Raw genomic sequence first — 26,506 nt, forward strand, 5'->3', positions numbered from 1 at the left:
ATCAGCACCTGTTGTCTCCTTCTCGACATCATAAATCTCTCTAGCATCCCCCCCGAGGAACAGGAAAGGCCAGGGACTCGATTCTCGGTTACTACTTTGAGTTAGGGTTCTGTTCTCATTTTTCTCCCAAGACACGTCCATTTTCAATTACGTGGTCACCAGTGGAGCCAACAACTTGCTCAGTATCCTTCTGTCCGTGTAGCCTGAGAAGGCAGGGCTTGATCTGGCTCGCTTGCTGTGGGACCCCAGCACCTAACCCTGTACCTGCCTGTTGCTGGTGTTCAGTGAACGGTATGTGGGAATGAATGAATCGTGGCATGTCCCCTAGCCTCCGAGTCTCTCGGGGCAGAAATCTCATCCAGGTGGGCTCTCTGGACCCCCCAGTGTGCGTGGCACACAGTAAGCATTCGTTAATGTCAGATTCTGTGGAATTCGGCTGACAGAGTGTGGGAGATCACACACAAACCCAAGTCTGACATTGAGATGAGACAGATCTGGGCTGAAATGGAGGTGGAAGGAGCCAAGTGACTTTAGGACAGGATGCTTAACTCCTCTTGGTCTCTGCTTCCTCGTCTGTAAAATGGGGGTACGGATGCTTGCTTTTGGGGCTCCTGTGAGGGTTTAAGCAGGATGCGAGCGTGGGCTCAGGAGTCGGACCAACGGGGTCGAAAGCCGGTTTCACCACCTATGCACTATGTGACCTTGGGCAAGTGACATAACCTCCATGCCTCAGGTTTTTCATCTGTAAAATAAAGAGAACAGTGCCCAGTCCATTGGGTTATCTTGAGGATGAGGTGAGCTATTACATGGGAAATGGTTAGCATAGGGAAAGCTACCTGTCAATGTCATTATTAGAATTAACTAGAATGTGTTAGGAAAACTGTAAATCTTCACTATTTCTCTGACTACTGTTAATATCTTTACTCTGTTCCAAGGCAACTTAGGTGATCTCAAGCCCTTGGGAACCGTACTATACGCCGAATCACAGGTCCTGGGGTCCAGGGGGCAGAGGGGGGCTGCACATTCCCAGGGTGATCCCCACAGCGGCCAAATACCTCCGCCTGCGCCCCACCATGGTGGGCACTGGTATCTTCCATGGGAGCCGAGCAAAGTGACTCCACCCCTCACATGGCCTCCCCTCCCAAGCTGACCTCTGGCCACAGCCTCTGAGAAAGGCCTGGGAAGTTGCTCTGTCCCGGGTTGCCAGCCTACTGGTAAGACCCAGATGAACAAGAACAAAAACCCTGAAGGGGAAGTGAGAAGCCATGGGAGCCATGGCAGGACTGTCTCAGGCTCTGTAAGCCGGGTCGCAGTGAGGGCCACGCTCAGAGGCAGTGGGCCCCACAGCAGCTGGAAAGGGCCTTGGGGGCAAGGAAAGGACTGGAGAAGTGCGGCGTTGGAGGATGGGGAGGTGGGGGACTTCCAGATGGCCTGATTAAATCCCTGGAAAGAGGACCTACAATTACAAAATGGTGCATTCTCCGTATCGGGCAGTTTTTGTCACGACTGTGCTGGGTGGTTCAAAAGTACGACCTCTGGATCCTTGTCACAGCTGCTGGGGACAGAAGTGCTGCTGTCAACCCTGCTTTGCAGATGGGAAAACAGGCCCACAGAGGTTAAGCCACCTGTCCCGGGTTTCAAGTATGAAGCACAAAGGGATATGAACTCTGGTCTTGAGCGCTGGGTTCCGTCTGCCCCATGGGAGACAGGCTTTGGGGTCGAGCACTCAGCCCTGTGCCTCAGTTTCCTTGTCAGTAGAAAGGGAATAATGATAAGACCTTCAAGGAGAGGTCAGTTGAAGTGGGAGGAATTGAGCACCTAGTATGCTGCCTGGCACACAGGGAGCTATGCAATAAAGGCTGGCTTCTTTATTACTGATGAGGGAAGGTCATGGTTGCGGGGACTGTTTGGGCCTTTGAGGTTCAGATCCCAGAGTCACGCATGGATGCCCTGTGATTGCCAGCACATTGCTAAAAACTGGGCTGTACAGAGTGGTTATTGGGACAGACTCTGGAGCCAGACTGCCTGGCTTTAAATCCTGACCCCTATTAGCTGTGTGACAATAAGCAAGTTAATTAACCTCTCTCTGCCCCATTTTTCCTTGTCTATAAAATAGGTAAATAACAATAATGCCTTCTTCACAGGGTTATTGTGAGCATTGAACATGTTCATATTTGTAAAAAAAAAAAATCTTATAATATGCCTGGTACACGGTAAGAACTAATAAATATTTATTAAATCAGTAAAATGTGTATAAATGTTAGTGTCCCCATTTTACAGGTGAGAAAATGGAATGAGTTTAAGTTACCTGTGCAGGGTTAGGTGCACAGCATAAGCAGTTGGTGAGGGTAGAGCCAGGTGTCAAACCCAGGCAGTCACACTTCGGAGCCCACACCCTTGGGGACAGGCTTCCCAGAGTTAGCCCAGAGTCAGCGCTCAGGGAGCCTGGGAACCGCCGGCACTTTCTAGCACCCATGGGATCAGGATTGGTCCAGGGCGTGGGAAAGAAAAGAGGGGCTGGGAGCCTGGCCGGGCAGGCCCACAGCACCTTGAGTGGCTCTGTCCTGCCATTTCCTGCTTGTTGAATTATTCCAGAAACTGGACTTTGATCAGGCATGACCCCCGTTCCCCCTTCCTTCCCTTACAGCTTGCTGGCAAAACCATGCTGGGGCATGGCAGTCTCTCTGGGGGCCAGGGTTTCCCCACTGGGAGAAGGACTGCCTTTATTCTGGTGAAAATGGTTAGATGTGGTGTCTATTTGAGACCTTAAGAAACACTGTTATTACAGTGTTCTTCAGTCTCCGAGTCTCTGTATTTGCTTCTTCCAAATTCAGTGTGTTCTCTCCAGTATGCACCTTGCTTGGTGATTTACAATAATGATCGTAATAGGAGATCTGTAACATTTAACGAGAGCCGTGTGCTAAACTCTGTTTCCTTCTAAGCACTGTACATGGTTTATCTCATTTCATCCACACCCAAAATCCTGTGAGGAAGGTATTATTACTAAACTCATTTTACCGATGAGAAGACAAAAACAGAGAGGTTAAGTGACTTGCCCCAAGATCACACAGCTGCTAAATAGCAGAACTGAGAATCAGAGTTCATGCTCACAACTACTATGTGTGCTAGCTTTAAAAATTCATACGTGAGTAAAATGTGTCTGAGGACTCACCAGCTCCCATTCGTCACTGGGAGTGCATCAAGAGACCAGCAGAATGCACCAACATCCCGCCTCAATGCCGACTCCTTCCTAGGGGAGAAAACCCGATTACTTGCCGTGTGTGTGTGCTCAGGCCTGCAGGCTTCCTGGAAAACGTCTTTCTGAAGGCACATTCTTGAAGTGGTGGAAACTACTGAGCCAATCTCTTGGGGCCAGGGCCCTTGAGAAATCAGAGAAATTGACTACCTCGGTAGCTGACCTCTTATTTAAATTGATCACATTTTTTCATGGCATCGTTGAAAGCCACTGGAAGGGAAACCACAAAGCTGATCACCTTCTGGTGAAGCCCCAGGGTGACCGGCTGAGTAGATTTCTGCATAAATAAGTCCCACACTTAGGCAGGCACAGGGGGACCTATTGGTCTTTGGTGGTAGATCCTTCCGAGGCTTTCCAGAGACAGTAAATCGAGCTCTGAGTCGTGTTTACAGGAATGCTGCAGGAATTTAAATTTGGCAGAGTTTAATTCTCTAACAAACCAGTTGAACAGAAACCTTTATAGATGTTTCTTACCTGCTTTAGCCAGTAAAATTCAGTAACCAGAATCGTTACTTACTTTGTATGACTGAGGAATTCTTGAAAAACAGGTGTTTCCTGGGGCCTGCTCTCACGAATAAAGGGCAGGCCGTGCATGGCTTACCTATCAGTTAATGCCACATGCTTTAAGCACATAACACAGGCATAAGATAGATGTGGTCCTGCCCGCAGGAGGCTGACATCCTCATGGAGAAAAGAAATAAGAAGATAGGTAGATGATAAATAGATAGATAGATAGATAGATAGATAGATAGAATGAATAGAGTAGTAACAGATTGTAAAAGGTGCTAACAAAAGGAAGGATGAAATTGTTATAGAAGGCCTCCTTTGGACGTGACATTCAAGCTCCTATTTGAGGGGTGAGAAGGGGCCAGGAGGGGGAAGGGCAAGAATAAAGTCCTCGAGTCAGGAGAGAGATTGGCCAGTGGAGAGTGGCCCCTGCCAAAGGAAGGGTGGGAGAGCAGGGCAGGCCCCACCCCTGCAGAGTCCTGTGGGCCATCCTGGGGGAGCTGGATTCTATTCTCAGTACATGGGAAGGCATTGGAAAGGTCTTATTTAAGCAGAGGCACAGCACAGTTTTATTTACAGTTTAAGCTCACTCTTGCCTTGTGTAAGAGACTGGTTTGGACAGCAAAAAGAATAGAAGTGACAGACCAGTGAGGAGGCCACTGCACTACTAGACGAGAGAGGCTGGGGTTTGGAACCAGTGTGTGGGCAGTGGAGCTGGAGGGCAGTGGACAGATTTGGGATTTGGGTGGCAAAATCAACGGCTGATGGAATGGACACAAGCGTGGGAGAAAGTTCTGGCCTTGAGCACCTGGGTGGACAATGGTGCCATTCATGGAGACAGGATGACTGGGGGACAGGTTGGGAGGGCAGGGGGTGGACGTGTTAAGAACAAGTTGCATTTTGGACATACTAAATGTGAGGGCCCTGGGAGACATCCAGGAGATGCGCTCAAGAAGGCAGTTGTATAGGGGCACCTGGGGGGGCTCAGTTGGATAAAATGTCTGACTTCAGCTCAGGTCGTCATGATCTTGCAGTTCATGGGTTTGAGCCCCACGCTGGGCTCTGCGCTGACAGCTCGGAGCCTGGAGCCTGCTTTGGATTCTGTGTCTCCCTCCCTCTCTGCCCCTCCCTCACTTGTGTTCTTGCTCTGTCTGTCTCTCTGTCTCTCAAAAATAAACACTTGGAAAAAAAAACAGAAGGCACCTCTATATGTGGGCACACCAGCACAATGGAAAAGTGCCAGGTCCCACCGAGCAAGGTCAGACTGGGGTGTCAGATCGCTGGTCAACGTTGGGCAGGTTCCTCACCTCTAGAATGGGGCCCCTATGTCATGGGCTTGTCGTGATGAACCTTGGGCAGGTTTCTCACCTCTAGAATGGGGCCCCTATGTCATGGGCTTGTCGTGAGGATTGTATGACCTAATACATGGAAAGAACTTAGATTTCAAAAGCAAGAATTCAGTAAACATTAGCTTCCTATAATAACAATTATCATCATCTTTGCTACAGTAATTTTCTTGCCATTTGTCTCTTTCTAATTAAAATCAAGGACCTCTGTAGCTGGTAAACACTTGTCCTGATGTTCTTGGAATTATTGGTTTATGAGTCTGGACGCTCGGGGAACACGGGGCGGGGTCTGTGTCTTCCACCTCCTAGCCCCCTGCCATGGTGCCCCCACACAGTAGGTGCCCAGTTACATTTAGCCAGTCACGTGGAATTCAGCTTGACTCCAGAGAAAAAACAAAATGCTTGTTTGAGAGAATTAGTCAAGCATGGAGGATAGCAGAAGGGACTTCGACGCAGACAGGAGAGAGGAGATTGCAAATTCACTGACAATGACGATTCATAGCATCTTTGCTCTTAAGAAGGAGGCTCTTGAGTTCACAAACCAACCTCTTCCTGAACTAGATAATGGTCTTTTCGAAGAAAAGTTTTCCTTACAATTAGTCAAATCTGATACCTCCCCAAGATCTGCACATGCACCTGACCCATTCAAGGCTCCAGACATGTCAACACAACACATGCAAACACCCACCTGTCCCCCTCCAGAAGCCTCTGCTGTATGCCCCAGCACCTTGCCCTCACCCGCTTTGCTCTGTCTTGTCCATTTGGCCTGAAGCTTCTTTCTTAACCACTTTTTTAGGGAACTCAGATGAAGCCTGCCACCCCACTTGGGGTTTCTCCTCTAACTCTGGAGATGCTGGGATCCATGGTCTCTCCTCAGACTCTTTTCATTTTTTTTTTAATATATGAAATTTATTGTCAAATTGGTTTCCATACAACACCCAGTGCTCATCCCAAAAGATGCCCTCTTCAATACCGATCGCCTACCCTCCCCTCCCTCCCACCCCCCATCAACCCTCAGTTTGTTCTGTTTTTAAGTCCTCAGACTCTTTTCAAATCATGACAGATGGCTCTGCCCTTTCCCAAGTCAAAAAAAAAAAAAAAAACAAAAAAACATTTACTTTCAATTTCAAATAAGCAGTGTTTTAGTGTAGATTTGTTCCACACCGCATTTGCTACGGCACACTTCGATTTGCTAAATCTAGCCACCCTCGCTGTAAGAGTCCCAAGTCCAAAGCCCCATGTACCATGCCTTATGGCATAGCTCCATTCTGTGCCCTAGGGGATTGCATCTTGGATGCTGAGGCCCAGGGTCCTTCAGTCCTCTCCCACCACCTGGGGAGCCCTCAGGCGTGCCCAGAAAGTCCTCCGACAGTGTTGGGTGGTCTTGGCTCCCCTGCCTGCCATGAAAAGGTCTTAACCCCGGAGTCCAGGGTCCTGGGCAACTGTGCTTGTACAGATAGGCTGTTGGAGACCTAGCCTGAGACACCCAGCTGCTCAGGCGGGCATGCAGATTAGACCCCACATCAACACCAAGCTTCCAGTCTTTTACTCTGGTTTCTATCTTCACTGTATCAGCTCCCCCTGGTGGCCAGAAGCAAATTCTTACGGTCTCCTGTCCAAGCCCTTGTATCTCCTACAGCTGGGTTTATATTTCAGGGTAGACTTCTGCCCAAGGTTCCTCTGCCAGAAGAGACGAATGATGTATCAGAAACTCAATGAAGAGTCAAGCACACACCTATCCCCCCCCCCCCACTTTCTGAGGCTCCCTTTGTGGTTCGGCCCTCAAATGCTCTCCCCCAGCTCCTAGCCTTACTGATGAACGGGAGCCTCGGTGCCATAAACTTTCTGGAACAATAGCCCCTCTCATTTCCTCCAACGATAAAAAAGAAGGTAGTTCCCTCACAAACGTAAGGGAGGGGCTTGTGCCCTCCCTTGTGCCACAAACTGGCTTAGGGAGAAGCAGAACCAGGAATTCTGAACACCTGGCTCCTTTCCTCAGTTTCTACTCTCTGAATTAGCAAGGGGAGGGGATGAGAGGAGGTTCTGGGACAGTGTTTACTCCAGCTTGTTGGCTTTGTGGCCCTGGGCAACTCCTTTATCTATGTCTGTCTCCCCAGGGTTTAAAGAGGGGTAGCGATAGTACTTGCCTTTTGAGGTTGTGTGGAGATTGAACAAACTGATTCGTGTGAAGAGTTTAGCAGAGGGCCTAGCCCACAGTAAACATTCAGTAAATATTAGCTGTCACCATGCTTAGCTCAGTATGCTGTGGAAGCAAAGAGGAAGACAGATCAGCAGCAGTTATAAAGGACAAAGGATGGAGACATCCAGATTTTAATTGGAGCCTAGGAACAGGCAGTTGACATGAAAAACAAAGGCAAAGGATCCTTGGTGCTTTCTAACTCTCACTGGTCCTCAAGGACCAGTTCCTGGCGAAGCCACTGCACCTCACTGATCGTCTCTCCCTTCCTTAGGGCCGACGACTGCTTTTGTGCTTCTCGGAAGCTGGACGCTGTGGCCATCGAAGCCAAGTTTAAACAGGACCTGGGTTTCCGGATGCTGAACTGTGGGCGGACGGACCTGGTGAAGCAGGCGGTGTCTCTCCTAGGGCCGGATGGGATCAACACCATGAGCGAACAGGTACAGGGCCCGAGTCTCTGAACAGGCAACCCCTCCAACCTCCGCCAGGTACGCTGCCCCACGACTTTGCCAACAGCAGGCGCTGGACACACACTCCCCCTGCTGGTGACTTAGGGTGATTTTTATTTATTTATTGAGTTAGTTTCGGTTTTTAAAATATAAAAATATCCTTGTTCATCTTTATAGAAATTGCACATGATCATTGCAGCTGAAATGGAAAATTGAGAAAAATAGGCCTATTCCAGAAAGGAAATAATGCCATCACCCAGATAGCCATCATTTATATTTAGTATGTGTCCCTCAAGTCCTTTTTTCAGCATGGTTAAAATTAGTTCTCTGCCTGCCTGTCTGTTACTGCATCACAGAACAACTGCAGGAGTATTTTTACAAAACTTTCAGGGTATGTTTGAGATACACAAAAGTCATTCTGGGGAACCCTGGGAGGCACCTCAGAGATATAGGCAGCTATCCCCCAAGTCCCTGAAACTGAGGTACAGGGAGAAGCTCGTGCGTCTACCAGTCAGGGAGACACCATGTGGATGAAGGTGTCACGGACAGAGAAACAAACAGCAGTTTTCAATGTGAGCCCCAGATGGAAAGTCACAAGGGACAGATGGAGCTGTTTCTCATATGGGCAGCTCATGCAGTGAGTTCCAGGGAAGGAATAGCAGCTAAGAATTTTCTTGAGCAACAAGGATCCCTAACACACACACACACACACACACACACACACACACACACACATTTATATTTTTTTTAAAACAGAGATTTATAATATCTTGCCTTTTTCGACAATTTATATTATAGGTACTTTGCAGTATCATTAAATACTATTTTTTAAATCACTTAATGGCGACATAAAACGGTCCTATTATTTGTTCAGTTAACCATACCTCAGTTGTTGGATATTTAGGTTGCTTCCCCCTACTTATATCAATAATGCTGAGTTAAACATATTTACACAAGTCTTTGTTCAAAATCCCTGATTATTTCATTAGGGAATTTTTTTTCATTAGGGAAATTTGTTTTTGTTTTTGTTTTTTTTTTAAGTTTTTAACGTTTATTTATTTTTGGGACAGAGAGAGAGCATGAACAGGGGAGGGGCAGAGAGAGAGGGAGACACAGAATCAGAAACAGGCTCCAGGCTCTGAGCCATCAGCCCAGAGCCTGACGCGGGGCTCGAACTCACGGACCGCGAGATCGTGACCTGGCTGAAGTCGGACGCTCAACCGACTGCGCCACCCAGGCGCCCCAGGGAAATTTGTTTTTAATCGAAGTATAGTTGACACAGTAGTTTCAGGTGTGCAACATAGTGACTCTGCAATCCTATACGTTACACTGTGTTCATCGTTAGGGAAGTTCTTAAAAGTGGACGTAGTGGCTCATAGACATCAACCTTTCTGAAATGACTTTCGCAGAGACTTTGTTTCCTTGTACACACCCTCCAACAACATATGTGTTTCCCCATCAATCTTTAAAAAAAATTTTTTTAACTGTTTATTCATTTTTGAGAGGCAGAGTGTGAGCAGGGGAGAGGCAGAGAGAAAGACACACACACACACACACACACACACACACACACACACACACACACACAATCCGAAGCAGGCTCCAGGCTCTGAGCTGTCAGCACAGAGCCTGACACGGGGCTCAAACCCATGAACCGTGAGATCATGACCTGAACCGAAGTCAGATGCCTAACCGACTGAGCCACCCAGGTGCGCCTCCCTATTAATATTTTCCTTACGTTTTGCCAGTTTTTCACTGGAGCTTTGATTGTCTATTTAGAAGAGCTCTTTACATATTAGGCATATAACCCTTTCTTATACTATGACAAATATGTCTCAGTTTATTGCCTACCTTTCAATTTTGTTTATGTTTTCGGTTTTAGGTCCTCAACACCATAATGCTTTTCCTTCATGATTTCTTCCATTACTTTTACACCTAGAAACAGATCCAGTTAGATGGTGCGAGATAAGCTCTAACTTGCACGTTTTGCCAAGTAGCCACCTTCTCAACACTGTTTATTGAAAAATCCATCCCTCCCTTCTAATGGTTGTGGAACTTCAAAATAAGCAGGAGTCACTGGCAAACATGGAATTCCTAAAAACCATTCCTCATTCACTTGCCTTTTGCTTGTAAATGATAAACCAGACATCAGTGATGGGGGCATGCTCAGAGGCATCCAATTTCCCTTGACACTGGCCAGCAGCTGTGTAGAGCAAAGATGATACTTACATTGTGAAAGAGAAAAATGTCAAGGAAACAGTGTTTATGAGTTAGATAACTTAGGACTGACACCACAGAATCCAGAAAGTTCCCAAGACCTGTAAGTTGAAATCAGCCACGTGTTTTAGCAAACACCCTTAGGTCTCTTGCACCTTAGGACAGACAAATGAAAATACTCCAACTTAAGCAAAGATAATTGCAAAAACGGCAATCCCCCACCTTTTTTTTTTTTTTTTTTGCCTTCATTTTGGTTTTCAAAATAGGGAGGATTGTGACTTTATGAGTCATAAGGCAGCACATTTATTTTTTTAATGCTGGATTTTGAGTACAAACATAGCCACCTACACACAAGTAAGATTTTCCATTTGCTATCGTCCAGTGACACAGCTACCTTGTAAACCTTCTCCATTCTCTGGTTTTTAACCCACCACAGGGCATGACCCCCCTGATGTATGCCTGCGTCCGTGGGGACGAGGCAATGGTTCAGATGCTGCTGGATGCCGGAGCTGACCTGAATGTCGAGGTGAGGGTGCAGAGGGCTACAGGGCCCCTGGGCCTGGCAGTCCCCCAGGGAAAACGAGCAAAGAGAGGGTGGGCTTTTTCTCCTGAGAGCCACCACTGGGGGCGGTCAGTCCAGCAAATAGGTCAAATCAGCCGGTAGATTTCCTCCATCTGGAGGCCCCAGCCCAACCAAATCCCAGGGAGCTGCCCACATGCATATTTCATTTAAAAACAACCAATGAAGCTACAAGAAGCACCAGCGTTCCCTTATCTCAGCTGAACTGAGTCTGATTCTTATTACTGATCCATTCCTTCTGGGATCAGGGCAGGGAGCTCTCTCCTGAGCCATCAGCACATAAGACAGAGCTGCTTCCCATACCCTGACCTAAGGTGTAGCTCCCTCAGATCCTACCCCCTCCCAACCAAATCCTGATTGGTTTGCCTATTGGCTGAGTTGAAGCCACAGGTCCTAAAGCTAATGGCAAAGCTTCCGTGAGGCAGTGTGGTGTATTTATCGTGGGAAGCGCACCCCCGCAGGCTTTAGAGTTTGACACTTAAGCTCAAATTCCGAAACTGCTGAGTCTTAGTAACTTGCTTTTGTGCTGGGGCAGGTGGCTTAACCTTTTTGAGCCTCAGCATCCCCATCCACAACAGGGGGAGAATAATCACACCCATCTCAGAGAGTTGCTGGAAGAAATAAATACAAAGAGGACCTAGCATAAGTTTGGGGCTCAGTCAATCCTGGTTCGCGCACACACACCACGAGGCTTGTGATAGGTGAAGTCACGCTTTTCGACCACGTCCTATCCTGTCTGTCTGGCAGCCCCAGAGGCTAGGAAGGTTGGCATGCTGCAGTCCTAACTCAGCAACCCTATAAAACTTTTTTAGTTCAAAATTAGATGTTCTTGTAGTCTTAGTACTGTGCTTTTTTTAATTAGTGAGTTTTATATTCATCTGAGGAAAACAGGCAATAGACCTAGTTTTGCATCCAGACCATTTTGGATATTATAAGTTTCAGGTACTGGGGATTTTCTTGCCTGTTATGAATCCCCCAACACCATGCAGACCCCTGCAAGGGCTCCTCATCTTTGGGTCCTGGTGGGCTTCTCTGATCCTCTCTAGCCCATTCCATGACTCCTAGCCAGCTCAAGGCCTACCCTGACAGGTGACGAGTGAATTCAGCTGCTCTGAATGAGTCAGACATCACAGCTGTTTGGTCCCAGGGGTGTTTGGGAGACAAGCCATGTGTGGGTGCCACTCCTGAAGGGCCCCAACCTTCAGCTTCCCTGTTGCCTCTCTTTTGGCCTAGAGTGTTTTGAGGCCCCCCATATTGAAGGACCAGTATCAGATTGCTCACTCGTGGTGTGTCCAGGGAAGGTTTTGTGCCCAGGTTTCCAGTAGCATGAGGGTCCTTGTCAACTGAGAAGCCAGAAGAACTGTGAAATGAGAACAGGGTAGGGTGAGCTGTGACCAGATGGGAATGTGACTCCATCAGATGGGTAGTGGTCTTCCCTGGCTTGAAAACTCAAAGCAGACCTTGCCTTGCCTGGGGTTTGCTGCTGCTGAGAATTTCCCCTGAAGGTGCGAATGTAATGATATGGCATCTCATGCTGTCTGACACCCTATGGCTCTCAGAACCACCACCCTTCCTTAAGCAGAAAGAGGGGACAGGCTGGGGAGTTGGCTTGTGGTAGCTGCCATTACAGCTTCTCCAAGGCACCTCAGAGGAAGTCAGAAATCATCGGTTTAATTCCTTTCAGACAAGAAGTAAAAGAGACCTCATGAGGCACAGAGAACATAAAGTCACTACCCCACTGTTACTGACATTTCCCAAAGCACTTCTAGAATGTCCCTCTGTACATCTCTAGCCCACATGCCCAGCCACAGATAGGTCAGATTTGCTAATCAAAATATTGTGAAGGTCACATTTTGAAAATAACTTCAATTTGTTTATAGGTTGTCAGTACTCCTCATAAATATCCATCCGTCCACCCTGAGACCCGCCATTGGACGGCTCTGACTTTTGCTGTGTTGCATGGACATATTCCTGTAGTTCAGGTATATTAATGTATTTCCCTATCCACATCTGACCTTTAATTTTACCCTCTTCCATCATGCAAATCTGTCACCTCTCCCAGCATGCATATTCCCTAAGAGATTCATATTGGTTAATTGCAACTAAATATAGCACATTCATATCATATAAGTGAAAATATCATATGTAATGATCTATATGGCCTGGCCTTAACCAATATGAAACGATCACATACCCACATGCAGCCTCACACAGAAGAGTGGTAAACTTATGAAGTTGTTCCTGGTTGCTCGGGGGTGGGGCCTGAGCTGCAATTTTGTGGATTTGTTCATTTTGCTTGTCGCAATGTGAATCGTGAGACTTGGATGGTGTGAGACCTTAGAACCTCCCCTGAGGTGTGACCCTGGTGTTTGTGTAGAATCTAGTGGTTTCTAACTAGTGGAAAGAAGCATCCCCAAGTTGCCAAGGGAATGATTCTAAATGACACTTGCTTGGATTCTACTTATTGAGAATCTGATCCAAGAGGTCTAGAGTAAGGCCTTTGGATGTGTCTTCTGAAACAGTTACCCAAGGCTCCCCAAGTACGGAGAGATGTCCTCATCCGAGGGCCGTTGGGCATTTAAGTATGTATTGGTTATACTTTTTCTGGCTCTTGTACAGTTGGTATTCAACAAATAGCCATCGAATATATTCTAGATCTTAAACTTGCTCTTCACTTCATCAGGAAAAAAGAACTCAGCATCCAGGTCCATTATCACACCTGGCCTCATGGTGCTGAGCTGTGGGTACATCAGGAATACTTGCTGTTATGTGCTCCAAGCGTCTTAGAAGTTTACAGAGCAGGAAATAAGTGTTCCAGGGACCATGAGGCAATGTTGGAAATCCACAGGAATCTTTTGTTGTTTCCTCAGTCATGGGACTCCTTAGGACAGACCCAAAGTCATGTTTCAGGAGGTTGAGAGTATGACGTGTTATGCTGAGAGCTGAAACTTCTGCCCACTTCACTCTTGGTAGAGGAATATAAGAAAGAAGGGATCGGGAGGTGGCCTAGTGGACACAAATGCCACCCTTAAAGTGCAGTGGCATCCCCAAGCCTTTAAATCAGGAATAGGAGCAGCGGGCAGCCAGGCAAACCCAAAAAGAAGTCAGGCCACCTCTTCACTGCAGGTACACAGGTCCCGGAATGCCAGGAGTCAGCCCTCTCCTGGCTGTGCCCTGAGGGAGCCCTGGATACGTAGCAAAGAAGGTAGATTGCCCCCCCTCCCCATTTTCCATTGGTGGTCCTGAGAGCACATTCACTGAGAGTGAGATCTGGCACAGACAGAATCTCCATCTTGAAGAAGCCCTTCAGGAATGCACAGAATGGAGTAAACTCCTGGATTCTCACTCTGCCTCTTTATTAATTCCTGACCAGGAAATTTAGCATTGGCTAAACTATACTCAGAGCCATCCAGAGTGTTCTAGAAGGCATCCTTGCCCTCATTGGCCCAGGTGGTCTCCAGAGTCCTTCAGAACTCAAGATTCTGTGGTTCTAAGAGATCCCTCTAATGCTCTCTCCGAGGCTTTGTGTAACCGACCCGAAAAGGGAGTCTTCCAGCACTCTGATGCCATGAGCTGCTCAGTCAGCACTTCTGGAAACTTCAATGTACTTATAAATCACCTGGAGATCTTGCTGAAATGCAAACACTCTCATTCAGTTGGTCGGGGGTGGGCCCTGAGAGCCAGCATTTCAAAGCTCCCAGGGGATGCTGATGCTGCTTTTCCATGGACCACACTTTGATAGTCCGAGGTTCTAGTAGATTCGAGGGGCCATCAGTTCATCCCCCAAGGTACAGTTGCCCTCACCCTGTGCACATGGCCGCTGACCCAGAGGGAGGGCAGGAACATTGGCACTGTGCTGACTCCCACCAGCTCTCCTGACGTGTCCTCACAGCACATGTCTTTAAATGTCTCAATGGCCACTCTTCCTCTGCAGCTGCTCCTGGACGCCGGGGCCAAGGTGGAAGGTTCTGTGGAGCACGGCGAGGAGAACTACTCGGAAACGCCCCTCCAGCTGGCTGCTGCCGTAGGTAAGAGTTGCTGATTCTCATCCCGGCCAAGGGTCTCCACCACCTCGGCCCTCGCTGTGTCTGTGACCGTGTGTTTGCTTTATTCGCTTATAAAACCCCCTTCTCTGGGCTTGCAGGAAATTTTGAGCTGGTTAGTTTGCTGTTGGAGCGTGGTGCGGATCCCCTGATAGGAACCATGTACAGGAATGGAATTTCTACAACCCCCCAGGGTGATATGAACTCTTTCAGCCAGGCCGCAGCCCACGGACACAGGTAGGCTAGGATGGGCCAAAGCCACAAGGTCCCAAGTGGTGCTTGTTAAAAATGCAGATTCCCAGGCCTACCCCAGACCCACTATATCTCTGGATGTGGGGCCCAGAGGCAGGCCAGACACCAGGCCTGGCCACAGTGGCCTTCACTGCCAGCTTTCTGCTCAGAGCCAACTTTGTGCAGCGCACATCCACTCAGACTGCCTTGCTTTGTCCTTTCCCGGATCAGCTTCCGCCTCACAGAGATGCCACTCTTTGCCAGCGTTGGTCGGAGCCCGTCACATCAGCTGCCATGAAGTGACAAGGATCCATTTAAAAAATAATAAAACCCCTCGTGTTTGGTTATTTCTTGTCACATGGCCTTCAGGTTTTACCCCATTCAATTTTATTACACATAACCCCATGTAAAGCAAATTCATGTGGGACCCTGTGCAGGTTGATGGTTAAAAGAGCACAGTTCTAGAGCCTTCTGGATACTTGTGGAAAGCATTTAGCTGCTCCAGGTTGTCCTCCAGGAAACAAAGCCAGTCATGCTCCACCGTCTCCTCCACCCAGCCCTAAAACATAGCACCCGTGGTCAGGCCTCTGAAGCCACCACTCCAGAGTTGTTCCTGCCATTCCCTTGTCTCACACGAGTGGTGTCCCCACTGCCCACACCCCATCCCTGCCCCGGCAAAACCCTTCCATCTCTGAGTGTCTTCCTCTCTGGGTTTATGATTGACAGGAATGTGTTCCGCAAACTGCTCGCTCAGCCAGAGAAGGAGAAGAGTGATATCCTGTCCCTGGAGGAGATTCTGGCCGAGGGGACTGACCTGGCGGAGACAGCCCCGCCTCCCCTCTGTGCCAGCCGCAACAGCAAGGCCAAACTGAGAGCCCTGAGGGAGGCCATGTATCACAGCGCTGAGCATGGCTACGTGGATGTCACAATTGATATCAGGAGCATAGGTCAGTCTGGGCACCCTCCGCCACTGGACACAGCATCACTGCCCAGTGCTAGGTGACTCACACACACACGTGCACACACGCACACACACGCACACACACGCACACACACACACACACACACACACACACACACAGAGGCCCAGGGAATTTCGCATTTGCTGGTTGGAGCCCTTCCAGGCTAAACTGCCCGAGCTATCCCCAAAGACAGCATCACCCTTCCAGCCCCAAACGCCTGACCTCAGGTCATTTTCTCATGATTCCCAAACTCTGGACCCTGAGAACTTAGGAATTGGAATCACCTGGGAGCTTGTCTGAATACGGATTGCCAGGCCCTACACCCAGAGGCTCTGCTGTTGAGGGTCTGGATGGATAAAGGCCGGAAATCTTTATGTTTAACAATCATCCCAGGTGGCTCCCAGTGGTTGGGGAATCACTGCCTTAGAGCACCCAAATCACGAAGCAGCGGCCAGGCCAACAGCTAGGACGAGGGCGTCTCTTTGCCAGGCTCACCCACTGAGCTTGCGGGGGCAAAGCCACTCTCGGGAAAATTTGGGGGTGGCTCTTCCTTGAATGAGCGAGCTCAGACCCATCTCCTCCGTGCGTCCAGGGAACAGGCTCGCCCAGTCTTCCCCGGTCTAGAGGCAACAGCCCCGCACAAGAATAGCAGGACCTAGCCTGGGCCTTCAACACACGGAGTGGCAGGTCAAGGTGGGCTGAGGGCCTGAGGAGAGGCCCCCTGTTGCTGCTCTGGACGTGGGCCCCTCTCTCAGGGTAGCTGTTCAGTCTGTGGGATATTTATGCCACTGCCCAGAGAGCCTGTTTACCATAATGATGACGCTCCAGGCTCTGAATGGCCTGCTCGTTATAAACAGTAGTGAGACGCATTCTTCCTCTGTGCCTCACCTCGACAGGGGAGAAGCAAATCACAGCAATCAGCTGCTGGAGGGGTTTCTATTAAAGGAGGAAGAACCTGATGAAGTGCCCACAGATGGGAAAGTTGTTTTGCACAGGGGAGCAGCGGCAGAATCCTCCCGGGTCTTTTTCCGACATACGCGTCCGTCCTGGCCAGTGCGGTAGATGACAGAGTCCACCGATGGGTTTCACCAGCTCTGTGCTCTCGCCTGGTGCTATCTCATCCCGGGCAAGGCACTTCCCTCCCTGGGCTTCTGTCTCCCCGGAAGGCAGAAGGGGTGGAGGTGAATGAAGTCAGGACTCAGAAGTATGGAGTAGGCAGAAGCAGCGTGTGACAATTCCACGTTCTACACGGTGGTTCTAGCTTGTAAAATGCAGCCCCCGCTGATGTGACGAGCATGCAGAGATGGACACCCATAGCTAAGGGAATTGAATTGTGATCTTTAGTTTCAACATCTGCAAGTCTTCAGGGGGAGAAAAAAAATACAAACTACCCTGGCTGTATTCATCCCAAGTCGGTCTCTTGGTCTCGTAGTTTGGTGATGTCCTGGGGGAAGGCCAGCTTCCAGATAAAAACACACCTTCTGTTGTGGTTGTTTTCTGTCTCGCCCTCTCCTCCCCTCCGTGCCCTCCCCTCCCTCTCCCAGGTGTCCCATGGACACTGCACACGTGGCTGGAGTCTTTGCGGATCGCCTTCCAGCAACACCGCAGGCCTCTTATCCAGTGCCTGTTGAAGGAGTTTAAGACCATTCAGGAGGAGGAGTACACAGAGGAGCTCATTACCCAAGGCCTGCCCCTGATGTTCGAGATCTTGAAAGCGAGCAAGGTAAGAGGAGTTTAACGCTGTGGTGTCGGTCGGCGGCAGAGAACAAGCGGGGAGGTCCCCGACCTCAATGGCCCCTTAGCCTGATCCTGCCCTCCGGATACGAATCCTGCCGTCATGGCCCCTGGTGGCATATGTACGTGGCTGACTAAAGCTACTTGTGCAGTCATTGTGGGCAGCTGTTTTATTGAGCACCTGCTATGTCCCAAGACACTTCTAATAACCCAGGGAATTTGCAGGAAAGCTGGGGAGATGCTGCCAACACACGTGCCCCAAGGGCATCTGAGGTTTATGAAGCAATGTTGAATGGTGGCATGGGCTCTGAGGGGTGTGAGTCAGTCAGGGAAGGTGTCAGGGAGGTGCCGAGATGTGAGCAGGCCTGGCCAGACAGATAGGAATCCGGCAGGAAGAGGGAAATGGTATAGCTCCCAAGATCCATGGGATACAGACCTTTCCAGGGTTCCCACAAAGCCGGGCCCTGGAGAAAATTTTTCAGGTACAGAAGATCAGATGAGTCTCCCCCCACTTCCTCCTGGGTCCCCTTACTCCTACAACAGAGAAATAAATGCTGCGGCCCCTTCAGAACATCAGTTCATCCCTTGGGCTATTATGAGATCAGTTCTTAAAAATCTCTTCAGAGTCACTTGTTTGATGATATAGTATAGATGTTCCGTCCCTGCCAGGGGGCCTTTGGCATCATTGCGTGTGTTGCTGGAGAACTTCAAGAATGGACAGCCGTGGCATGCCCATCCCCCAGCCATCCTATCAAGGGTGGAGAGCCAAGGGCAAGGGGGAGACTGTGACAAATGCCCCACCACTGTGGCCATGGAAACACCAGGGTGACCAGGCTGCCTTGAGAGGCTCTGAGGAGTCTGTGCATCAACTACCGCGTACCTGAGGGCTCCCCAGTGGGCCACGAGGGAATGAATATATATTTATATGGCACAGTGGGTCAGAGCATGGACTCTGGAGCCAAACTATAGGGATCCAAACCTCGCTACGCCACTACTAGCCTTATGACCCCACTCAAGTTACTTAACTTCCCTCTGCCTCAGTTTCCCTACCTGAAAATGGGGACAGTAACTATATTGACCTCTTAGGGTGGGTGTGAAGATAAAATGAGTCCGTGCCCTCCAAACTGGCTCTGCAACTTGGTGAGTGCGGTACAAGTGACCCTGTCACGAAGCCGGCCTCGCCGGAGTATGACGCACCTCGAGTATTTCCCAAAGGGTGTTCTGTAAAAGCCATTCCCTCAGCGGGGTTGGTACCAAAGTATTTAACACCCCATTGCAGTGCACGTACCATCCAGCCCCGAATACTGGCCTGAGAGCAGGGCTTTCAGCTGCTTCTACAGGCTAACATTGGTTTACTCCAATTTCTCGCCCGGAGAGCCTTGAATACCCTAATTCACAAAGGCAATCAAGCGTTTCCCGAACTCATTTAACCTCGGAACCCTTTTATAATGGTCTCAAGACACAAATGAGGATTTTTAAGCTAAAATATGTATTTTTTATATTTACTATATGCCTGGCACTATTCTAAGCACAACATAAAGATTAACTCAGTTAATCCTCACAATCTTTGAAGGAGGTGATGTTCTTATCCCCCATTTGACCGATGGGTTGACTGAGGCACAGAGAGGGTGATTACTTGCCCAAGGTCACACAGTTTGTAAGTGGCAGACCTGGGCTTAACCCCAGGCAGCCTGGCTCCAGCACCAGCCTCTTACCCCTTTGCTCCAGAACAGACTTTGCAGAAGTCTGGGGTCCCTCTAAGACACGGGAACCTCTGAAGTCTCAGGAGAAATGGGCCCGTGAACTAAAAGGGCACCGTGGGTTCCCCCACCAGGCTGGGCTGACAGGCTTCCAAAAGAGTGAAGAAGGAAGCATGGAGCCACCTTCTCTGACAGCAGGGATGGCCCCACAGCAAAGCAGCAGCGACATGGCCGGCCGGGCCCGTCTGCTTTCTGAGCCTCGGAACACCTGGCCTGGGGTGCAAAGCAGCTCTCCTTAGGTATTCTCAGCAGCCTATCCTGGCCCAGAGTCTCAGGGCCCCCTGCAGGCTGGATTTGCACTTGATGAAGGCCCCACCACAGGACCCAAAGTGGGAGCAAGAGTGCAGCTCCTGGGTAATGAGCCTCAGTGATTCCACAGAGCGCAAAACCCTATGGAAGCATTTCAAAACCAAACTCTCCCTGCCCCTCACCCTTCATCCCTCTAACATGAATGAACGAGTGAATGAATGAACGAACGAACAAATGAATGAATGAATGAATGAAGCTTTCACCTGCAATTACCTAAGCAACCACTTTAGTGAAAAACATTCCTAAGTCTGTTCCCAGGGTTAGGTGTTCAAACTTGTTTTTGGTTTCTTGGTTTTTGTTTCCTTTTTTCAGACTATAGTGGGAATTCCAGAAATTACTGAGGCATCCTGTGTATTAAGTGAATGTAATCTATGGGTTTTTAAAATAAACTGTATTGGGGCACCTGGGTGGCTCAGTCGGTTAAGCATCCGACTTTGGCTCAGGTCATGATCTCACGGTCCGTGAGTTCGGCCCCGCGTCGGGCTCTGTGCTGACAGCTCGGAGCCTGGAGCCTGTTTCAGATTCTGTGTCTCCCTCTTTCTCTGACCCTCCCCTGTTCATGCTCTCTCTCTCTCTTGGTCTCAAAAATAAATAAATGTTAAAAAAAATTTTTTTTAATTTTAAATAAACTGTATTTTGGAATTTTGGAGTATGACATATGTACAGAAAAGTGCCCAGATCATAACTGTGTAGAGCCCAGTGAATCTTCACAGGCTAAACCTACCTGTGTGATCAGCGCCCGGGCCAAGAAAGAGAACATTGCCAGCACCCCAGTAGGCCCCTTATGCCCCACTCAGCTACTACCCCCAAAAGGACAGCCAATGGCTGGGAGTTGGGAAGAAGGGAGGGGCCTTTGCCAGGAGATGTAGACTAGAATCTCCCCCCAACCCGACCCCACCCCACCCCCATCAGCTGTACTGATCTTCAAGGATGGAGGGAGCCAGGGAAAGGAAGCAGCTCCTTGTCAGAAGGACAGTCTGGGAAAGACAGTGCATTCAAGAGTGGGGTTTGCCCTTATAAGGGTCCAGTGGCAACCCCTACTGGTGAAGTGTGGTATTACACATCATGTACATTCCTGGTGGGAGGAAAAAGAGGTGATTAATTTCCCACTGCTGCCATGTGAAGCCAAGCATTCCCCAAGCATGAGTGATGTTCTTGTGGTCAAAAGAAGACTAGAGAGAGATGATGGCAGAGAAATTCAGAGCGTTGAGAAAGTGCTGCAAAGCTGTGCCCTCCAATGTTTCATATCGGAGGATAGTAGTAGCCACACATCACACAACTGCCTAGCCTAGTTCCTTCTCCATTAAAGGGTTCCTGTTCAGATTTCATCTGCTGTTCTGTGTGGGCAGGTATCTGGTTTCATCAGATAGATAAGTAATAATGCATAAGAACATAGAAATGCAATAAAGAAATTCACTTTATCGTCAACTCCCAGAAATACAGCTATACTATGAAGTGAAGCATACGCCTTCCCATCCTTGACTTGTGTTCATTCATACATTACTTGAAATCTAGTTGCAGATGTGTTTTGCTCCCTTCTCTAAATTTTAACTTCAGAAGAATTCAGCATCTCTAGATTTCCCAGGAGCCAAACAATATAGTCATTTCTTTTTTTTTTATTTTTTTTATAAATTTTTTTTTCAACGTTTATTTATTTTGGGGACAGAGAGAGACAGAGCATGAACGGGGGAGGGGCAGAGAGAGAGGGAGACACAGAATCGGAAACAGGCTCCAGGCTCTGAGCCATCAGCCCAGAGCCTGACGCGGGGCTCGAACTCACAGACCGCGAGATTGTGACCTGGCTGAAGTCGGATGCTTAACCGACTGCGCCACCCAGGCGCCCCAAAAATAGTCATTTCTTAATATACATCTGTTTCAAGAAAGTTCCTGGCCTGTTTCCACCCCCCCCCCCCCACACACACACACACATAATTCCCCAGGGCACTGATCATTCAGCAGTCACACGTGCTCACTATGCTGCAATGGTGATGGGAGAGAAATGTCCTTTACCCTCCTGGAGCTTGCTATGTGCAGGGGAGGGGCAGACAGTAAGCAAGGAAATGAATCAGCAAAAGAGAGAGAGAGAGCCTGATAAATGCTATGGAAAAAAAAAGTGAAATTGGACAATAATATAGTCTCTCTGAGGATGGGGCAACCAAGGCCTAATCTAGACAAGATGTAAGGAAGGTCTCTCTGAGAAGGTAGCATTTGAACAACCAATGAAGTGAGGAAAACCTCCAGCCATGCAGAGGTCTGGAGCAAAAACATTCCAGGTGAGGGAGTGCAGGAGCTAAGGCTCTTCATGGAAACGTGCTTGGTGTGTTGGGGCAACAGGAAGAAAAGCCATGTGACCGGTGCAGTGGGACAAAGGGAGAAGCATAGGAGATAAAAATCAGATTGCACGGAGTCTTTCTCCATGGTGAAAAGCTTGGGTTTCCCTCCACGTGCAGTGAATAGAACACCCCTGGAGGTTTTAGACAGAGACAAGACATGATCTGTGGGGGATTTTTTCTTGTGGTTTGTACACTTTTTCTTTTTTTTTCACTTTTTTAATTGAAATATTTTAGTTTTTTAAACTTTTGATTTTGAGATCATTTTAGATTCACGTGCAGTTGTAAGAAAAAATACAGAGATAGCACTATGTACCCTTTACTCGGTTTCCCCCATTGGCAATCTCTTACTACAGTACCATAAAATATCACAACCAAGATACCGATGTGATATAGTCAACATGCAGAAAATTTCCAGCACCCACAGGATTTCCTCATGTTGCACTTTTCTAGCCAAACCCATTTCCCTTCTGCCCTCACTCCATTATCACCCCCTGGTAACCACTAATCTGTTCTCCATTTCTCTTATTTTCAAGACTGTAATTTCAGTAGAATCATACAGTATGTGACTTTTTAGAACTGGATTTTCTCACTCTGCATAATTCTCTGAAGATTCATCAGATTGTTGGATGATCCCATAGTTTGTTTCTTTTCATTGCTGAGCAGTACTCCATGGCATGGATATACCGTGGTTTGTACAAGTGCTCATCCACTGAAGGACATCTGAATTGTTTCCAGGTCCAAGCTATTACAAATACAGCTGTTCTAAACATTTGTGCACAGGTTTTTGTGTGAATGTGTTTTCATTTCTCTGGGATAAGTGCCCAGGAGTGTAATTGCTAGTTTGTATGGTAGCTGTGTGATTCATTTTCAAAGAAACTGCTAAGGTTTTACATTCCCACCATTTTACGTTTTACATTCCCACCAGCAAAGTAGGAATAATCCAGTTTCTCCACATCCTCACTGTTTGGTGTTATTGCTATTTTTTCTTTTAGCCATTCTGATAGATGTGGAAGTGATATCTCGTACTTTTGATTTTCATTTCCCTAAATAGCTAATGGTGTTGAACATACTTTCATGAGCTTATTTGCCATCTGGCTATCCTCTTCAGTGAAATGTCTCTTTGTGTCTTTTGTCTGTGCTCTAATGAAGTTGTTTGCTTTTTAACTGTTGAATTTTGAGTGATACTAATCTGTTGTCAGATAAGCGGCCTGCAAATATTTTCTCCCATTCTATAGCTTATCTTTTTATCCTCTTTATAGAGTCTTTCACAGAGCAAAAGCTTTTAATTTTGAGGAAATCTAATTTATCAACTTTTCTTCTTATGGAGATTATGCTTTGGGTATCAAGTATTAGAACTTCTTGCCTAGCCTTAAATCATGACTATTTCCTCATATTTTTTTCCTAGAAATTTTAGTTTTATGTTTTCCACTGAAGTCTGTGATTCATCTTGCCTGAGGTGAAGTGTGGAACTTACATCAAGGTTTTTGATGTGTGTGTGTGTGTGTTTGCTTGTTTTACCAATGGATGTTTAGTTTTCCAGCTCCATTTGTTGAAAAGGCTGTCTCTCCTTAATTGAATTACTTTTGCACATTTCAAAAGCCAGTTGGGCATATTTGTGTGAGTCTATTTCTGGGTTCTCGACTCTGTTCCATTGATCTATATGTCTGTCCCCCCACCATTACCACACAGTCTTGATTAGTGTAGCTATAGTTAAATCTTGAAGTTAGGTAGACTTATTCCTCCCATTTTATTCTTCTTTTAAAAATTATTTTAGCTATGTTCTTTGTCTTTCCATATAAATTTTATTTTTTTTCCAACTAAACTCTATCCCTGATATGGGGCTCAAACTCATCACCTCAGGATCAAGAGTTGCATGCTCTACTGACTGAACCAGCCAGGCACCCATCCATATAAATTTTAGAATAAACTTGCTTTACCAACAATAAAGAAATCTTGCTGAGATTTTGATAGGAATTGTGTCAAACTTCTATATCAGTTCAGGGAGAATTGACATCTTTACTATGTTAAATCTTTCAATTTGTGAACTGTATGTCTCTTCATGTACTTAGATCTTCTTTGGTTTCTTCCATCAATATTGTGGAGTTGGCAGCATACAAGTCCTGTTTTGTTAGAGTTACATATACATATTTCTTTTTTTAAGAAATTATAAATATTATATTAATTTTTCTGTCCATGTGTTCATTGCTACCACAAAGAAATATAATTGATTTTTGTATATTTAACTTGTATCCTGCAACCTTGCTGAACTTGTTTATTCTAGGAATTTTCTGTAGATTCAATGGAATTTTCTACTTAGGTAGTCATGTCATCTACAAATAAAGATAGTTGTATTTCTTCATTTTCAGTCTGGCCCTGAAGACTTCTTTTGGGGAGAGTTTTTTTTTTAATTATGAATTCAATTTCTTTAATAGTTACACAGCTATTCAAATTATCTATTTAATATTAGGTGAGTTGCTCTTTTTTTTTTCAGGGAAAAAACTCATTTCATTTGTGTTAACAGATTTATGTGAGTAGAGTTGTTCATCATAAGCCCCTTATTATTCTTCTGATGTAATGATAACCCCTGTATCATTCCTGATTTTGTTAATTTGTGTCCTTTTTTCTTTGCAGTCTTCCTAGAGGTTTGTCAATTTTATTCATCTTTCCAAAGAACCAACTCTGTGTTTCATTATTTTCTCTACTATTTTTCTGTTTTAACCTTCATTGGTTGCTTCTCCTATCTTCATTATTTGTTTGCTTTGGGTTTATTTTGCTTTTCTTTTTCCAGGTTCTTGAGTAGGAGCTTAGATTATTGACTTGAGACTTTTTCTCTTCTCTTATATATGCATTTGATAATGTACATATCCTTCTCAGCACTGCTCCGGCTGTGTACCACAAATTTTGATGTGTTATTTTCATTTTTCATTCAGTTCAGTGTTAACTTTTTATTTTTCCCTTATAACTTCTTTTTTGACTTATGAATTATTTCAAAGTGTGTTGTTTAGTTTCCAGATGTTTGGAGGTTTTCTTATATTTCTGCTCTTGATTTCTAATTTGATTCCATTGTGGTCAGAGAATACTTTCTGTATTATTTTGATTATTTTAAGTTTTTGAGGTTGGTTTTATGGCCCTAAGTATGGTCTATCTTGATATGTTCTGTGGACACCTGAAAACACAGTTTTCTGCTATTGTGGAATGAAGTGTTCTATAAGTGTCCCTAAGATTCTGTTGGTTGATGGTATTGTTGAGTTCTTCCATATCCTACAAATTTTCTGCCTCCTTGTTCTATCATTTCAGATAGGGGTGTTAAGTCTCCAACTATAATTATGGATTAGTCTGTTTCTCCTTTCAATTCTATCAGTTTTTGCTTCACAGATTATGCAGCTCTGTTATTTGGTGCATATATATTTAGGTCTACAATGTCTTCCTGGTGAATTAACCCTTTTATCATTATATAATGCTCCTCTCTGCTTCTGTTCATTTTTTTGCTCTAAAGTCCACCTTATGTAATATTACGGTAGCCACTCCTGCTTTCCTTTGATTAATGTTTTTGTGATTTTTTTGGACCATTATACTTACTATCTGCCATTTTCATTATATTTGAAGTTATTTTCTTGTAAACAGCATATACTGTCATCCACTCTGCCAATCTCTTTTAATTGGTGTATTTAGACCATTCACATTTTATTGATACTTTAGGGCTTAAGTCTGCCATCTTATTTTTTTAAGTTTGTTTTTGAGAGAGAGAGTATGCACATGTGCGTGAGTGGGGGAGGGGCAGAGAGAGAGGGAAACAGAGGACCTGAAGCAAGCTCTGTGCTGTCAGCGCAGAGCCTGAAGTGGGGCTCAAACTCACAAATTGTGCAATTATGACCTCAGCTGAAGTTGGACACTTAACTGACTGAGCCACCTAGGTGTTCCTGTCATCTTATTTTTTATTTTCTGTTGGGTTTCTCTGCCTTTGTTTCTCTTTTTCCTGCCTCCCTGTGGGATAGTTGAACATTTTTTTAATTCCATTTTTATTTGTCTGTAGTATTTTGATAGCTTTTCTATAGCTTCAAGTAGCTTTTCTGGTGGTTGCTTGCAGTATTACATGATATATACATAACAGCACAGTCTACTGGTGTCATCACTTTACCAGTTCAAGTGAAATAATAGAAATCTTACCTCCTTTTATGCCCATTTATCCTCCTCCATTTATGACATAGTTGTTCTTAAATATTTCCTCATTTAGAACATCAGACACTCTTATAATTTTTGCATCAACCATCAAACATAATTAAACTCAAAAGGAGAAAGAAAGAAAGCCTATTATCTTTATCCATACTTCTTTTACTGTTTCTTTCTTCCTGTGGTTCCAAGCTTCCTTTTTTATCCTTTCCTTTCAATTTAGAGAACTTTCTTCAGCCATTCTTTTAGGATAAGTCTCCTGATGACAAATTCTCTTAATTTTCCTTCATCTGAGAATGTCTAGCTTCCCTTTCATTCCTAAGAGATACTTTCACTGGTTATTATTTATTTGATATTTTCCTTTAAATCACCTTACCATATGTTAAATGTACTTAGAAAGGAAATGCTATAG

The 26,506-nt window shown here is 46.4% G+C and overlaps 1 protein-coding gene across 1 annotated transcript in view; it reads left to right on the plus strand.

The window, feature by feature from the left end:
• Positions 1-26,506, plus strand: part of ABTB3 (ankyrin repeat and BTB domain containing 3) — a 315,600-nt gene that overhangs the window by 256,381 nt on the left and 32,713 nt on the right. The window contains exons 5-11 of the mRNA XM_047066948.1: positions 7,581-7,746; positions 10,409-10,498; positions 12,433-12,534; positions 14,487-14,580; positions 14,697-14,832; positions 15,553-15,773; positions 17,333-17,511. Of these exons, the coding sequence (XP_046922904.1) occupies positions 7,581-7,746; positions 10,409-10,498; positions 12,433-12,534; positions 14,487-14,580; positions 14,697-14,832; positions 15,553-15,773; positions 17,333-17,511 (988 nt within the window). The remainder of the gene's footprint in view (positions 1-7,580; positions 7,747-10,408; positions 10,499-12,432; positions 12,535-14,486; positions 14,581-14,696; positions 14,833-15,552; positions 15,774-17,332; positions 17,512-26,506) is intronic.

The sequence above is a fragment of the Lynx rufus genome, unplaced genomic scaffold (genome assembly GCF_022079265.1).
Source record: "Lynx rufus isolate CCGP_SWC_20201006 ecotype Redwood Valley unplaced genomic scaffold, mLynRuf1.p SCAF_7, whole genome shotgun sequence".
NCBI lineage: Eukaryota > Metazoa > Chordata > Mammalia > Carnivora > Felidae > Lynx > Lynx rufus.